This window comes from Sinocyclocheilus rhinocerous, unplaced genomic scaffold, assembly GCF_001515625.1.
Source record: "Sinocyclocheilus rhinocerous isolate Xijiao unplaced genomic scaffold, SAMN03320098_v1.1 scaffold1615, whole genome shotgun sequence".
In the NCBI taxonomy this organism is placed as follows: domain Eukaryota; kingdom Metazoa; phylum Chordata; class Actinopteri; order Cypriniformes; family Cyprinidae; genus Sinocyclocheilus; species Sinocyclocheilus rhinocerous.
In genome coordinates this window covers 438,023-456,333 of record NW_015645292.1, presented here as the reverse complement: position 1 = coordinate 456,333, position 18,311 = coordinate 438,023, and the positions used below count along the sequence as shown (strand labels likewise).

The 18,311-nt window shown below is 36.4% G+C and overlaps 1 protein-coding gene across 1 annotated transcript in view; it reads right to left on the bottom strand.

Annotated features, from left to right (window-relative positions):
* Window positions 1-958: 958 nt before the first annotated feature.
* The window catches only part of LOC107705867 (plexin-A1-like), a 117,023-nt gene continuing 99,670 nt past the window's right edge, over window positions 959-18,311 (bottom strand). The window contains exons 21-32 of the mRNA XM_016509373.1: window positions 17,627-17,852; window positions 17,296-17,552; window positions 13,590-13,656; window positions 9,323-9,469; window positions 8,748-8,907; window positions 8,439-8,542; window positions 7,099-7,195; window positions 6,029-6,219; window positions 3,264-3,433; window positions 2,959-3,171; window positions 1,546-1,696; window positions 959-1,461 (exon numbers count right to left, since the gene is read on the bottom strand). Of these exons, the coding sequence (XP_016364859.1) occupies window positions 1,366-1,461; window positions 1,546-1,696; window positions 2,959-3,171; window positions 3,264-3,433; window positions 6,029-6,219; window positions 7,099-7,195; window positions 8,439-8,542; window positions 8,748-8,907; window positions 9,323-9,469; window positions 13,590-13,656; window positions 17,296-17,552; window positions 17,627-17,852 (1,879 nt within the window). The 3' untranslated portion in view covers window positions 959-1,365. The remainder of the gene's footprint in view (window positions 1,462-1,545; window positions 1,697-2,958; window positions 3,172-3,263; window positions 3,434-6,028; window positions 6,220-7,098; window positions 7,196-8,438; window positions 8,543-8,747; window positions 8,908-9,322; window positions 9,470-13,589; window positions 13,657-17,295; window positions 17,553-17,626; window positions 17,853-18,311) is intronic.

Below are 18,311 nucleotides of genomic sequence, written 5' to 3'. Positions count from 1 at the left end.
TTTACAAAACAGTTAATAGCTTTTTAATTTAGCCATTTTTGTTGTAGTTTATAGCAAGATCATCAATATTTTTGTACTGGTTTCCTGGAAGAAAAACGCTGCAATTTTTAAATGCTAAAAGTAAACCAGCTAAAATTTAATTTGTTCATTTTTAGGAGAAGACCAGCATATGATGCACTGAAATCTAATAGACATGTTGATCTCACAGGCTCTTTGAGTTAAATCTGATGCGAGAAACTGGCCAAAAACTTCGGAAAAGACTCATTGAGAACATGGAAGATCGATTAAAAAAAAATAGAGAAACTAGAATGATATTTCCTCACTGATACTGTTGTTGTTTTTGTCTCTGTCCATTTTATACTTCGTACCACTTTATGAAGCACTAAAACATTCGCTCATAAACGACGACTCACAGGTTCAAGAGGAAACAAACAGATCAAAACAAAAAGAGTTTGACAAACGAGACGTCTCCTCTTAAAGAGATCAGTGAAAGCAGAGCGATGGATCAGTCCGAATCAATCAGGCCCATCTCATTAAAAACAAAAGCCCAGTTCTCTTTTCTGATCACGGAGGGTGGAGGACTGATGAATGAGCGTATCGACACGCCGCAGAAACACTGACTCATGCATCTGAAACAATTCACTCTGCCTCCTTTTCATTCATTTATTTCAGCTCAGTCTCACTAAACGTAGTGATTTCTGCTGAAAGACGAGGAGGACGAACGCGTTTAATGATCTGAGCGCACATGGTGGAGTGAGCTGATTTAGCTAAAATCAAGAGGAGCATCTGATGAACCCGTAATTAAAGCTCTGCTTTAAAGAAACAGTTCAGTCAAAATTAAAAACGTGTCATTTTTGGATGAAATATTTCTCCTGTCATAATTTTTTTTCAATCAGAGCACATTCCTACTTCACAAACCTTTTTTTTTGCATTAAACAACATTCAAATAAAACATGGCACAGGACAAGATTTTTATTCATATTTTTTGTTATTTTTTTCCTTCTTTTTATCATTTGTGTAATGTCAACTTTGTGTGCATGAGATGGAGGCAGTTGCTCGTTGATTCTGTAAACTGTGCAAAATTCAGCAGAAACACAAGTGGCAAAGAGAGCGGAGAGTCGATAACATTTGTACAAAATAATAAACATAGTAAACACGCAATCAGATTAGAGTGTCCTTTGATCCGTCGCGATCATTGGCTCGTGACACGGTCACATGACTTCATCAGAGGTCCCAAACGTCCTCATTGTCTCTTCAAAACAGGAAAGAGCGTCTTTGTCCAACAACGCAAAATCTACACCACCTACATTCAGCGTTGTGGCTTTGTCCTGGTGTATAAACACACACGGAGGCTTCCAGTCCCGATCAGCTGGAAAGAGCCATCGTGTCGATCACCTGCTCCAGTTTAACCCTCAGTTTCTGGCGGCGCGACTGTTCATCCCTCTCCAGCGCCGACAGGATCTACACAGAACGAGAAAACCCAGTGAATTCAGTGACACGGCAGACGGAGAGCGTTCTGAGGCCTGAGCTGCGTTCGGTTCTCACCTCGTCCTTGTATTTGGTGATGTAGGAGAAGATTTCGTGCAGCGCGCTCATACTGTTGAACTGCTTTAAATGCAGACGCGACTGTTCGGCCAGATACGCGCTCATGTCCTGATCACTGATCGCAGGCATCCGCGAGATATCAGAGTAATACCTGCATAACACACACACAGATTTACAGCCATCAGCAGATCAAACATATCAATCCAGATGTCTGCTTTAACTCACACACCCTTCACACTGAAGCGCTGAAGATTTCATATCTTACACTATATAGCATTTAATTTGCTAGATGTACAATTATAATGTTCTCTAGCACCAAAAACAATGGTTTCTGAATAAACCATTTAAAAAGTTTGGGGTCATTATGATTTTTTTTCATTTGAATTAAATTCAAAAGTGCCAGTAAACACATTTATAATGTTGCAAAAGATTTCTATTTCAAATAAATGCTGTTCTTTTGAACTTTCTATTCATCTGTGAATCCTGAAAAATAAAGTGAATCAGGCTTGATGAATAAAAGTATCAATTTCTCACTGAGCCCAAACATCTGAATGATAATGTATCACAAATTGAATATTGTGCAGCACAACTGTTTTCAACATTGATAATAATCAGAAATGTTTCTTGAGCAGCAAATCAGCATATTAGAATGATTTCTGAAGATCATGTGACACTGAAGACTGGAGTAATGATGCTGAAAATTCAGCTGCGCATCACAGAAATAAATTACAGTTTAACAGATATTCACATAGAAAACAGCTGTTTTAAATTCTAATAATATTTCACATTTTTTTAAATTAAATAAATGCTGCCTTGGTGAGCAGAACCAACCCCAAACCTTTGAACAGAAGTGTAAAACAACTATATCTACATATTTTTGATGATATTCAACATGCAAACTATTTAAATGTAAAATCTAATAATCAAGGCATTTTTTACACTATTTTTAAGCCATTAAATGAAATGCATAATATTTAATCATTGTTGCAATATAAAATACATAGTGATAAACAGAAATATTTCTTCAGAAAAAATTTATTCTAATACATGAAAAATTCCCCACAGAGACCTCTGTGAACATTGAGTGATTCCATATATTGTCTAAAAGATCAACTGATTCATGCAAACAGACAATTTGAACTTATTAATGTAAAAGAATCAAACCAACTCAACTAATGCTTTTTTTTAAATATAAATTAGAGACACTATTAAAACGTGTTTTAATGCAAAACTAGTCTAATGGCATGTTCTTTATGAAACTTGCTCAGATAAAAAGTGCAAAATCATCCACAATACATTGCAAATATATGTTACGAGGATGTGATATATCATCCAACACAGTAGATGCAGCTAACAGCATGCAGTTTTTCGAGTGTAAACCAAAAAACCAGTGAAATTGTCTCCGTGCCGTACCTCTCCACCCAGTTCTTGTAGTTGGGGATGTCTTTAGCGTAGAGCAGCTTGTTGGAGGGCGAGTCTTTGCCCAGCTTGTGTTCTGACGTGGAGCAGGAGTCCATGAAGGTCTGAGCCACGACGGACAGACACGCGTCTGTAATGCTGTTCTTATGAATGTCGAACACAAACTGAGGGTTCTTGATCACGTTCACCCAGAACCTCAACGGCAAGCTGCAGACAAAGAGGAATGGCGTTCAAACACCAACAGAGGGAGCATGCATGCTTTAATGCACTCCTCGATTTCGAGACGCACACAAACTCACCAGTTGCTCTTCCACGTGTGTCTGACGTCGGGGTCTGATATCATGTGTCTGTCGGCCTGCTCGTCTAAGAAGTCAAACATGTATTTGATGGCCAGAGGAAGCGCGCTGCCCCGGTGGGCCGTACTGAAGATGGTCTCAAACAGGTCGTCTACAAACTTCTGCAGTGTCCCCTGTGAGAGACGAGTCAGTCAATCAAGGCATGTTTTACACTGTAAATAAACTGAGGCATAATATTTAATCATTGCACCATTATAACAAGACATAGTGATAAACAGAAATATTTACAGAATGCATTTTCTCAAAAAAATAATAATGAAAAGTCCCAGAAATTTTTATGCCATACATTAGATGCATAGATTCATGCAAACAATCTGAACGGATTCATAAAAATGAATGAAACCTACCAACTCAACTAATGCTACTAAAGTATAAATCAGAGATGCTATTAAAACATCTTAATGCAAAACTTTTTCTTTAAGAAACTAATTGTAATATCACTGCAATGTCCACAACGCTTAATTTTATATTGCAAGCAAAAATGACTGTGAATATACTGTAAATATACACTTGCTTTAGTATTTTTGTCTTGTTCTCCAGTACAAATATCCAAATCTTAAATCAAGATACATTTACTTAGGCAGCAAAGTGACCTAAACTCACTTCATTTTGATTAATTTTTCAGAAAGCAAGAGCTAATATCTAATATGTGACCCTGGACCACAAAACCAGTCATAAGGGTCAATTTTTTGAAATTGAGATTTATGCATCATCTGAAAGCTGAATTAATAAGCTTCCCATTGATGTATGGTTTGTTATGATAGGACAATATTTGGCCGAGATACAACTATTTGAAAATCTGGAATCTGAGGGTGCAAAAAAAATCAAAATATTGAGAAAATCATCTTTAAAGTTGTCCAAATGAAGTTCTTAGCTATGCATATTACTAATCAAAAATTAAGTTTTGATATATTTACGGTAGGACATTTACAAAATATCTTCATGGAACATGATCTTTACTTAATATCCTAATGATTTTTGGCATAAAAGAAAAATCTATAATTTTGACCCATACAATGTATTTTTGGCTATTGCTACAAATATACCCCAGCGACTTAAGACTGCTTTTGTGCTCCAGGGTCACATATTTTATGTGGTTTTGCTTTAGTATTGATTTAAGGATGTTTAGATGTTTGTCCTAGAAACTAGACTAGTTTTTTGCAGAGTTTGATGCCCATGTAGAGACACTGTTACATAATGCAGTGACATTCAGGCTTTTTTAAATGTCTCAAGCGAACTGCTGTAGGTTCAGATGCATGTGCTCATCACATGAACACTATATATTTGCAGGGAAAGGCAGCAGGTTTGAGCCCAGATATCTGTGTAGTGTCAGACGGAGACGGAGCACAGGATGGATAAAGAGCTAGTTTTTCCCAAACCGCTCAATAAGCAAAGGTCACTGGTCTAATTAAGATACAGTTCTCCATGAGAGTGGGAGCACTGGTAAATGTTAACGAGCAACTAGTCATTCACACACAAAGGTCAACACTAACCGTCTGAGGACATCAGCTGAGAAAATCAGACATGTGCTTCAAAAGTGAGGCAATTAGTTCCAGTGTGTGTGTGTTTGTCAAGACGGAGAATATTAGCGACAGATTTCACCGTACTCATACTAAACACTCCTGCCTGAGAAATACATCAGGACAATGTAGTAAAAAAAAATGATTTGCTCTGATTAAAAGTAACTATGTGACAGTGTTGATATTGTTTACTAAAATTTTAAATATTAGTAAAAATATCAAACTATTATTAAAAATTGGGTTACACTATTTTAAGGTGTCCTTGTTACAGTGTAATTATACATGTAAGTACTGAGTAATATTAATTTACTACATGTACATCCTAACTAAGGTTAGGATTAGGGTTTGGCTTTGGGTTACTTGCATGTAATTATGCATAATTAATTGTTATTATAATAGTAAGTACATGTAACATGTGTAACACGGACACCTTAAAATAAAGTGTTATCAAAAATTGTTTTTGTTCAGTGAAATAAAGCTGAAAATTCAAATAAATATTAGATGAAAACTTGATAAATAAATAAATAAATGGAAATAATAAATATTGCATTGTCAACTAACCAAAATAAATTTTAAGTAGGTGTACTAAGCAAGTGTACTAAGCAACAAAAAAATTTGTATTTTTAGAAATGCAGCTTTAATGTATAAAATAATAAAACGAGAAATAAGAAAAACTTAATGACAAAAGTATTCAAAAAATGCAAAACCACATAAAAAAATGACTAAAACTTCAACTAAAATAATAATATATTTATATATATATATATATATATATAAACTGAAAATATAAACATGAAACAAATTCAAAATATTAATAAGTACTATATTAGTGTATAAATGATACTAAAATGATGCATGAGTATATTCAGAATGGCATACTACATACTACATAGACATATGCAGTAAGTACTCAGTATGCACAAATACCCAGATGATCTACTACATTAGCAGTATACAACAAAGCACATGCAGAAGACACTGTATCCCACAATGCAATGCGCCTGACTCAGCCTTCTATTTTGCAGTGTGATAAACGAATGACAAGTATTATCAACCATGATTTTTAAATGATGTTATCTATTATCTTGAACATGCTTAATCTCCTTTTTATCAAGTATTTTGTAAATTAAGCATACACTGCTTTAGGTTTTTCAAGGTAGCTTTGATATCAGGCGTCTCTCTCCTTACCTTGGTAGCCAGCAGACGCGTCAGGTAGATCTCAGAGACCATCTTGCTGCCGCGGTCGCCCTCCCTCTGGTCCGGATGGTCATGGTTCTTCACCAGGTGCCAGAGTTTGGTGCCGCTCTCCAGGTCTGGCGTGATCATGGGCGTCCGCGAGCGAAGGCTGTCTGGACTGCTGGCCGTTCTCAGCATGCTCTCTGTGGACACAAAGAGGACGGCTTGCTGTTTGCTAGGATCTTAAAGTGTGTTTTAGATTACTCTAAAGCAGATTCAGGGTTGAGAACCGTGGGAGAACTGAACAGAAATACCTTTCATTATAACTTCATGAGAATTTGGGGGAAAATGTATGCAAACAAACTGTAATACTGAAGAAAACTGAAAAGAGGATGTGAGAAAGATTATAATTAAGAGTCAAATTTACTATTAAGAGACACCCAGTGATTATATTATCTAGTGATATCTCAAAACTGGACTGTAAAACAGTTTCGCTCTCTTCCTCCCTCACTGACAAACACAGATTTTGGATTTCATATCCATCATTTCCATTCTGTCTGAGGAAGAGAGCATTAGGATACACAACAACAACACAAGCGCACGCCAAAGAGAAACAGACAGAAAAAGACAGAAAGGCTATGTTTGGAACGAAACAGACTACTATAGTAATGGTTACTGCATACTGCATGGTATATTCTGTATACTAGCTTCTTTTCTTTTTTTTTGAACATGTGGAATAATAATAATAATTTTTTTTTTGTTGCCATTTTTATTCATTTCTGTGTACAAACTTTCAAACATTAAAATTGTATGTTGATTAATTCCAGTTTGTTACACTGGCAATGGAATGTTGACTTGGCAACTAAATGTAATAAATAAGCTTAAGTAGTAAAATTACTAAAATTGAAATAAAAAGATGTGCTTAACTGAACATACATATATATATATATATGTATATGGCAATAGATGGCAATACACTGGCAATAGAAGGTCAAGTTTGATCCACTGCATTATGGGATACAGTATTTCATGCTCTGATTTTATACTGCACAGTTGTATTCCTCTCTCTCTCTCTCGCTCACCGTATCTGCTCAGGGATTTGGTGAACGTTGAGGAGTTGGAGATGTTGTAGGCGGAGTTCTGCTTGGGAACCAATGCGATCGCTGACCCGTCTGTTACCTAGACGACAGACAGATTGACACTGACACTGTCTATTACTGCTACAAGTACAGGAGACAATCAGAATCAGACAATATAAGCATTTTTAATTACGGGCATCAATCTAGTCAAGCTACTGAAAACAGAAGATTTACATGCAAATTCCATAATATAAAACTCTAATTTTGTAAAGACAAACATGTAAAAATCTATCTTGCAAAATTACAGTTTGTGGATATTGGTTCAATTCTATAATGTAAAACATTCTATATTGTAAAAAAATCTTTGTAAACATGAAAAAGTAAAATTCTTCAATGTAAGGATAATTGTAAAATTCTAGATTCTCAAATTCTACAGCTGTGCTAAGTTATAATTTCCATCATCATATCAGTTACCAGCCTTTAATTCTAAAGTTCTATATTGCAAAACTATAATTTTGTCATGACACAATGTACAAATCTATCTTATAAAACTACAATTTTGTAAAAATGAAAATGTAAAATTCTTCACTGTAAACTTGTACATTTGTAAACACAAACATGCAAAATTCTAGATTCTAATTTCTAGAACTTTTTGTCAGCTCAGAATTACAATCTTCATAATCAGTTATCAGCCGTAAATTCGAAATAAATTCTATATTGTAAAACTAAGTTTGTAAATACAAAAGCGTACAATTCTATTTTGTAAAATTACTATTTTGTAAACATAAAAATATAAAATTCTTAAATGTAAACTTGTACATTTATTAAGGTATACATTAAATTCTAGATTCTAAATTTTTTGTGAGCATGTACTTATAACTTCAGTCATCATATCAGTTATCAGCCATAAATTCTAAATAAATTGTTAAAACTGTAATTTTGTAAAAATGAACATGAGCATGCGGAAATCTATTTGTAAAATTACAATTTTGTAAGCATGAAAATATAAAAATTTTTAAATGTTAAATTTCTATATTTGTAAAAAAAAAAAAAAAAACCAGACTTTTTTTTTTTGTGAAAACAGACTTATTTCGGTCATCATATCAGCAATAATATAAAAATATCAATATCAATCAAAACATCTATATCAATGCATCTCTACTGACCAACGCAGCTTTTGTGGTTGTATTTTGTGAAGTGTTGCTATGGTTACCTGCTTGTGCGCTATGCTTCAATTGTTACCTAGTAACTTTCTGAGGGGTTGCCATGGTTACTGGGCAGCGGGGTGTAGAGGTATTGCCATAGCAACCTCGCAGAGGATGCGGAGAGGCTACTGCGGTTACCTGATAGTGTGCCAGTGTGTTGAGACGCTTCCAGTCGTTGTCGATCTTAGTGGTGACGTCCTCGTCCTGGAGAATGATACGAGCCATGCGACCCTGACGCCACTCTGATCAGAGAAAACACACATCAAAATCAGCCGTCTGAGCAACCTGGGGTAAAAATACAGCTACTGTAAAAACTATTTCTAGTTGGTTATTTGTGGTGATTTCCAGCTGGTGGGGTTAAGGTCAAACATCTTGCTCCAGTTGTTAGACCACACTGTAACCACAATAAACCACAGCTTGGTTTTCCAGCATTCATCATTTTCGTACCGAGGTCCATGTCTCCGACTTTGGGCCGCTGCGAGTTCGGAGTGCCTTTAAAGACGGCGTCCAGCAGCTTCTCTTTGACCTGCGTGATGGTGTCGCAGTTCAGGCACTTGACGGTGACCTCGGCTGCGTTCTCATTCTCTGGGTTAATGCAGTGCAGCGTCTGCAGAGCAGAGAAACACATTGAAGAGTATTAAAAGGCCTTCCCACTTACATAAATCACATACACTCTGTCTGCAGAAAACAAATCAAACTTAGCGGAATAAAATGATAGTTTTTAACACTTATAACAAGCAATACTATGGAAGCCCGTTTCCACCGCTGAATAAAAATCAAAAGGTAATTGTGACTTTTTATCTCACAATTTGGACTTTTTTTCTCAGAGTTGCGAGATATAAATTCGCAATTGCAAGGAAAAAAAGTCGGAATTGCGATAAAAAGATAAAAAGTCGCAATTTTTTATTCAGTGGTGGAAAAGGGGCTTCCATGCAATACAGATAACTATGACAAGATGCAATACAAAGAAGTGTGTTTCTGACTTTTGTTTGAAGTGTGTTTGATTTTGAGTCGGAACTGACCAGTGTTTTGTAGTCGATCTGTTGTCGGATGAGTTTGTCCTCGCTGAGCGAGTATCTGGCCTCTCCGGTGATGGCGTCTATCGGCCCTTTTTCCATCTGCTGCTTTATAGCACAATACAGCATGAAGAGAGGCTCACCTGCACACTCCTGAACACACACACACACACACAGGACAGATAGAAGAGATAAAATGAGATTAGACTTCAGAATAACACGTGAACACATACTCAATGCAAGCACATGTATATTTATACCACAGAAAATATTCATGTCCTAAAACATCCCCAAATCCACACCCATAACTCATGCACACACACACGTCTGACTCTAGGAGGAGCTGTAACAAGCCAATTCTTGTTTTTGCTTCTAAATCAGGGCTGTATGGGGTAAATTAATGCTTCATTTTCTCCATTTCATCCCTGGAAGGCGGCATTTTGAGTTTCACACAGCAGTGATATCAATAGCGTACGGCCGATCATCATGGGATTTACATGGCATGCGATTTTTACATTTTGTGAGAATTGAAGGAGGTACTATAATAAGTGTCAATTTATGTGAAAATAACTACTGTATGTGCCTGAAATGGTTTCAAACCTTATATTCTGAATCATTTGAAACAACAGCTTTTTCCTAATGAACTCTTCTGTAGTTAAAGGGATAGTTCACCCAAAAATGAAAATTCGGTCATCATTTACTCTCTCCCTCAAGTTGATCCAAATCTGTATGAGTTTCTCTCTTCTGTTGAACATACAAGAAGATATTCTGAAAACTGTGGGTAACCAGACAGTTTTTGGTCCCCATTGACTTCCAAAATATGGAAAAAAAATACTACTGAACTCAATGGTTACCAGCAACTGTTTGGTTACCAACATTCTTCAAAACATTTTTTTTTTGTATTTAATTATTCATTTTCGGGTGAACAATCCCTTTAAAGACCTTCAAATACATCACAAGGTACATGATAATTGGGGTTTGTCCTATAAAAAAAAATTTGATTTCTGAACCCATTTGACAGGTTTGAGCTAATTAAATGTTTAGGTGTGGCCTATGACTCTCAAACACAATGTGGACAGCAGGACAATCTGGGGATGTGTCCCAAATGACACCAATTTCTGGTCCTGGGGGCCGTTATAACTGAAGTGTCACCATACTGTGATCGAGGAAGTTTTCCACCATTGGATAACTGTGTCTGCAGCACCTATTCTTCCAATTTTGTCAATTGTGGTCATTTCCTCCACTTTGCCCGATGATTGACACTTGTGGATATATTTTTACTCGTCCCTCTCGCTTTCATTCTGCCCATTTCACAGCACTCCACCGCTTTCAAAACCACCTCATGTGTCCAAGAAATGAGTGCAAAACAGACAAGCCATCCACTGTTAGCGGTGTCACGCCCCGTTTTTATTTTTGATGTGTTGCACATCTACTCCAGCCACTTTACTTTCCTGTTCACCCATCACACTAATAATAATAATCAAAATTTAAAAAATCTAATTTTAATAATGCCTGGTCATTATATCAGAGATGTTTCTGCTCTCTTACCATCATATTTATGTTTGGCCTTCGTATTTGGTTTCTGATCATATACTGATCAATACTGACATTATGTAAAATAATTTTACTGTTACAATTTGACTGATCTAAAATAAACCAAGCAAAGTATAAGCTGCTGTGTATCAATGAATTTCAGCTGAAAAAAAAAAGGATTTTATTTTATTTATAAAACAATGCCTGATGAAGGTTGCATGCAAAATGTATTAAAAATGATTTGCAAGCTATAGCAGTGTGCAGGACTCATCTGTTTTTGTTAGACTATTTTAATTTCATTCCATTTACTTATGAAGTTTACTTATTTAGAATAAATTAAATTAGAAATTAATAATTATTTTATTATTTAAATTAGATTTTTTTTTTTTAATTGTTGCTAAAAAGTAACCTTACAATAATTAGTCTGAGTTAACACATTTTTCTATCAAAACAGACTGTACCTTTTTGGTCACTTACAGAGTAAAACACAGCATTAGTTCTTGAACGAGTGTGAAAATAAAATCAAATGGCTCCTTTCAAAGTTTAGAGAGGAGTTTATTACCGCTGTAATATCCTGAAGATCTAATGTGCAACTCCTACAAAAATAAATACGACAAAACACAGAGAACTCCTGCGCCTCCCAGGAGCACCAGCCATATAAAAGCATCCGTTTAGACGTGGAAATGAGTGGCGGGCGCATGAACAGACCCGAGGCGACCAGACGAGCGATGGAGGGTTAATAGAAGGCTAATAACTGTGGAGGAGAGAGCTGGAGAAACACTTCAGAGCGTGATACATGTCAAACAGCCAATCACACGCCTCTCTCTCCGCGTTTGGCTCAGTCTCTTCCTCCTACACACATTCTCTGGCTTTCATCATTCACAACTGCTGCTCTTCTCGTCTCCGTCTCACTAATTTGATCATCATCTTCCTTCTATCACTCCGTCTGTCTCCTGAGAGTGTGTCTCTGTTGTCTGAAGCAAATGTGCACAAATGAGAGTGCAAAACACCACAAGATCAGTGCACTCGGCTTTAAAATGAAATCAAATTTTGTGTTTTTATAATGGTTCAAATATCCTCATGTCTCAGCTTAACATGCAGAAGAGAAAAAAAATGTGTACTGCTGCTTTCAAAACATTAGCACAGCTGATTCAACCAATGGTTAGTGTTTGTGGGCGGGGCTATTGGTTTAACTGACCAATGGCAGAAGGGGGGGCGTGTTCAGGAACCAGCTTGACGATATGCCACATTATTAAAGTTGAATGCGTCGCAAAAGCCGTTTCTTTAAGGCTCATGGCTAATTACCCAAAGTAATTAAACTGTATAAGACAACTTTAACCAGCGGCGCTCGCGCTCTCAGGTGAAAACACAATGACAAACAGCCGTGTGTGACTCCTGCTGGATGTTTGTTGTGTCCCGTGTCCCTCACTGGAATCCGTAGCGGCCCATCCATATGCCGGCCCTGCCACGCTGGGCTCATTAGCACAGGGAATAATTAAACACACAGCTGTTAATGAGCAGCAGGAGACGACACACACACACACACTCAACGCCCCTCACTCCAGTGTGTTTATGGAAGCGCTTTATATTAATGCAGGTTCTTAAAGATTGTAATAATGAACTTCCCCTGCTGGAACGATAAAGTACATCTGTCTATCTTGTATCTGAATCACAAACAAACTCAAGGTGAAATAATAATTCAACAGCAACATGATCACGTGCACAGAGAGTGTCTGGACCTTAAATATGCAATCAAAAACTATTGCATTTATTAATTCACTCATGACCTGAAAAACAGCTTAAACCCGCCTGAAGTGGTTTACTGGCTTCAGTTATGGTTTAGTCAACGTCTTTGTCCGTTGATGAAAATTTCCTTTACATTTGGTCAATATTTTGTAGTGTCATACTCATTAGTTTTAGTTAATTTTACTGTAATGGTATATCATTTTAGTTGACAAAAATAACAGTTGATGCAAATATCAAAATTAAAAACAAAAAGACTACAATTTAACCACATTTTCAAAAAAAACCTACAAAACAATTCAAAAGTTTGGGGTCAGTAAGACTTTTAAATGTTTTTGAAAGAAGTCTCTTTTGCTCACTAAGGATGGATTGATTTGATACAAAAAATACAGTAAAAACAGTAATATTGTGAAATATTATTACAATTTTAAAAAGCTGTTTTCTATGTGAATATCTGCTAAAATAATTTATTTCTGTGATCAAAGCTGTATTTTCAGCATCATTACTCCAGTCTTCAGTGTCACATGATCTTCAGAAATCATTCTAATATGCTGATTTGCTGCTCAAGAAACATTTCTGATTATTATCAATGTTGAAAACAGTTGTGCTGCACAATATTTTTGTGGAAACGGTTATACATTTTATTTTTCAGGATTCGCAGATGAATAGAAAGTTCAAAAGAACAGCATTTATTTTAAATAGAATCTTTTGTAACATTATAAATGTCTTTACTGTCACTTCTGATCAATTTAATGCATCCTTGATCAATAAAACGGTAGTGTGTAAATATATACATGTAAATAAATGCACTGAAATTGCATAAATATTATTGTGTCATACATAATATAAATAGAGCATGTGACAAAACCTCTCTGAAACCAGTAAACCAGTCCAGTGGAAGACCAGCAAACCTATTTTTTGTTAGCAGGGGAACCACATAGTGAGTAAAACTGCAAAAGATACACATAAATACAGTTATACAGTTCCTTCCACTCACCTTAAGAAACTTGTAGAGGAGGAAAGTAAACCAGTTTGTTAGCATCTTCTCAGCCACAGATTCCGTCCTGAGGGGGAAACAAGAGTAAAAAATAAATGTCAAGGATTTATTTACTTGCGTGCCGGAGTCCCTGAGGTAAACCTTTAAGAGCAGAGAGAGATGCTTTGAAGGCTTCTTCATTCCCTCATTTCCCAAGCCTCACAACAAGAAAAACCATTCCCATAACCAACATCTTTCGGGGGGGATGTTGACTTAAACTCCCATTTGACATCAAAGTGCCACGGCCGAATTATTCCTTCAAACCTTCAAAGGACCCGAGCGCAAAGCAAACTAAACTTCATTAAGAAAACACCAATTAAAATATTCCATATCTTCTGTCATTAAACAGAAACCTGGTGCACAATAACAACCCTCCAAAACAAGTCCCTCGGAATGAGGCTAATTACACGGCTTGGTAATTAACGGACCTTATTAGCGCTAATCTGCTCACGGCGTGCGAGAGGAGGCGTAGACGAGGAATCTGGTGAAATATGTTTGTTTTTACCATCTCTGCTGAATTATTCACTCGTTCTGACGCCAAGACAGATGCAGAGGAAAATGATAAGCCACGAGAGCTCGACGTGAACGACACGCTGCGAGGAGTTATTAAAAAACCTGAGAATATTGTGCTGGAAACATTTCTGGAGGGGTGAAATATTGAGATTTGACTGATCTTCAGGTGAGGTCTGTCATGTTTGAGAGAGGGACAGAAACGGAGAAGCTACAGAGGAAGAAAAAATACTCTACAGCCAAACTAGACGAGAGATCAGTACAGTCCACTTATAACAGACAGAAAAGACCTGTCATTTTTTAGATATTGTTGAATATGGCTTAGGAATGAATCACAAAAAAAAAAAAAAAAAACATGTCTGGTCATATTTTATAATAATAATAATAATAATAATAATAATAAACAAGTTATGGTACATAAATAAATACCACCAAGAGTAATAATAATAAATATATATGGGTAAATAAATACATTAACAACATAATAAATAAAGACAAAAAATGTAGTAATAATAAGTTAAGGCAAACAAACAAACAAACAAATACATAAAAGGGTAAGGGTAAATACATTACCAAAACAAATAAATAAATAATGGGTTAGGGTAATAATACAATAACAAACAGAAAATAAGTATGCTATAATATTCAGATAAATAAATGTGTTATAATATTATATTATATTAAAATAAATATAATGTTTAAAGAAAATTAAGCCTATTAAGGACCACTAGTGAGATTATTTTCATGACAATTAAACTATTTCTCATTACTGTAATGGTACAGATATCTCAGAATAGAATTATCATATTTTTGTATATTAATTGATTAAACAAACCACTTTCCTATAGCTATTTCTACTATAATCAGTATGAAAAATGCTTAATTGTCATGCAAATAATGTCATAATAAGAACGAGTTTTAACAGTCCTAAACTAAGCCTCATTTTCTTTATGCAAATATTTTTTTCTTTTAATTTTGGAGTCAAATGGAAAATGCCCCCTAACAGGCTATTATTAGATTTATCCTAACGGATCTGAGGATGTGTTTTTGTACTTTCGTTGTAAATAAAGCCAAAGTCTGAACTGTAGATGAAACACTGAAATGCAAAAAGCCTGATTTGTTTTCTGTGACATGTGCGAGACGAGAGATTACAGCAGCATGTTCTAGAGTAAAGTCATCAACTCAACTCCTCGTCTCCCCTCAGTCTCTCATCACGTCTCGTCCAGGAGCTTCATCTCCCACAGCGCTCCGCGGGGAACGAGTGTGTGCTCAGGTGTGTAACACCATCTGACAGAAACAGAGCCACGGACACGAAAGGGCAAGCCGAGCACGGTGACGGGAGAGCAAACGTGACCCCTAGAAGTCAAACTCATTCTCATCTTTTTCATCTTCTCTATTAACACTGTGTCCTCACCAGGTGCAACGTGGGAATGTTGAACATCAGGTAAATAGAGTGCAACAAATGATTTTCTTACTTAATATTTGTCATGTTTTCCAGCACAGATATATAAACATTCCTCAACCAAGATATATTTACTTAAGCGGCAAAATTACATAAGATATTAAATCTTGTTTTCTGACAAATGTATGGTGAGTTTATGCTTAAAACAAGAAACGTATCTGCCAATCTTGTTTTCCCTTTAAATTAAGTTTTTTTTTTCTTTCTTATTTTAAGTGTAAACACTTCATCTTGATACATTTTTCAGAAAGCAAGACTTAATATTAGGGTTGTCAAGCGATGAAATTTTTTTATCTGGTTAATTACATGATGTGCCGATTAATTAATCTAATTAGATGCAAATTGATCGCACATCAATTGTGTGTCATTATTGTTAAATGAGAAAATAATTGAATAGATACTACAAAAAAAGTAGCTTTAGAAAACAAATATTTTGAATCAACATGGCATAAATAATGGTAAAATTGGAAATTAGTTTTTTTTTATTGAATATTGATATAAGAATTTTTTTTTTCAAATAAGAAATGATACTCTCAAAGTCAGATCATTGACTCACTCGATTCGTTCAAACAGCTGATTCATTCAGAAACGAAGCTAGTGACTCTCTTTATGAATGAGTTACTGAATCATTGACTCACTCGATTCGTTCAAACAGCTGATTCATTCAGAAATGAAGCTAGTGACTCTATCTGATTTCATGTGATTATGTATTTAAATTATGCATGAATGTTCCCAAACACGATGACAGTGCGATCTCTGTGTGAGATATGTGATTGTTGTCATATTTCTATAAAAATCTAAAATACATGTTTGTATTAAAGTAAAAATGGATGAGAAATACACCTTTCGTATGGAATTAAATAGCAAGCACTTTGAGTGTCTTGTTCATCATATTTATTTTCATATAAAAGTATCAGAACTGAAATTATATCATGTTTATAAGCAACACAGCACGTGAGTGAGAATAACGCGATATCTGTCTTTGATCTCGTAGGTATCTGTTCCACTTCGAGAGGGCACTCAGTGCAGAACTGTCCGTCTTGACTGCGCTTATTTCACTCCTCCCCTCACTGCAGCCGCCTACTCTTGCCTACATTTCAGGTGAGGCGAGGCGCATCTCAAACAAGCCTAGTGACTCTCTTCATGAATGAGTCACTGAATCACTCGATTCGTTCAAACAGCTGATTCATTCAGCAACAAAACACTGCTGGTGTGTTACTCTGAGATGCAAAGCAGTTCTCCTGCGGCTTTGAGTGGAACTATATTCGCTTGCGAAACGGAGCAAAAACTGACAATATTGAGTCTAAAATTTTACACAATATTAACTTCCTGTTTATTGAACTTTTGTATAAAATCAATAATGCAAATATTCGGGGAAAACAGCTCTTGCTTGAGACACTGCTAATCTATATCATATGCTATAAATATAAGGTCATTTTTTGCCCTCATATCTTGAATTTTGGGATCATGTAACTGTTTCTATCACGCTTCATCACGTTCATCGACGGACAGGTCTGGGTGGTGTGTTAATCATTTTAACGTGTTATTTTTCCCAAACTTAATCGACAGCCCTACTTAATATATTTTGCTTGTGTCTTGAATGTTTAGATATTTGTAATGGAAAACAAGACTAAAACACTGAGGAAGATGATAATTTTTTGCAGTGCGGTCCACTAGATGTTGGGAAGCACGGCGTACCTTCGCAGCAGGAGTTTGGGGTGGTTCTTGCTCTCCAGGTTCTTGTCGATGAGGTCAGACAGGAGCTGTTTCAGGACACCGGTGGCGTACTCCATCTCGCCCTGCAGGGCGCTCATGATGAGGGACGCCACGTTCCCGCGGTCACGCATGGAGAACGAGCGCTGGGCCTCTAGCGTCCGGATGAACGTCAGCAGAAAGTGCTTCTTATTCAAGAGCTGGCCGAACAGAGTCAGAGCCTTCTCCATGTTCGCTGGGACCTGAGAGAGACAGAGAAACACGTCAATCATCTCGTCCGGTTCAGCCCAAAGGTTAAATCCGTCATGGCTCGTACCTCCATCTCCTTCAGCACCGGATGGTCCTCTATTCCCGGGAAAAGCACTCTCATGGCGTAAGTACAGTAATCCAGGAACGGGATTCCAGCTCCATCCAGATCCTGAGTCAGCTCATGGATATCAGTCTGCAGCTCCGCAAACGCTGGAAACAAAGGGGAAAAGACATGGTAAACCTTTTGAACCTCTGAGTGGAAGCTAAGATCTCCAGATTCTCCACAAAAGGTTCTAAAAAGAAGAAAAGAGTTTTCGAAAATGTGTCTTTAGAACTTCAATCAGAATTCCGGTCTGTAGTCACTGAAATCGCTTAGCAACATCCCAGGAAACAGCCAGAACATCCTAGCAACCACATAGCAACACCATGGCAACTAGTGGCAACATATCAGCCTATACATCTTGCATTTTTTAATTATCTGCTTTTTCCCAATAAGTTTTTCGTTAGCACTTTATTTTAAAGGGGTCATAGGATGCCCATTTTCCACAAGTTGATATGATTCTTTAGGGTCTTAATGAAAAGTCTGTAACATAGTTTGGTTAAAATTTCTCAATGGTAGTGTAAAAAACAAATTTTTTACCCTGTCAAAAGCAGCTCTTTTCAGATCAAGCCATTTTTGTAGCATTTTTCTTTAAATGTTAATGAGCTCTGCTGACCTCGCCCCTCTCTTTCGAGCTGCCTAGTCATCGTGA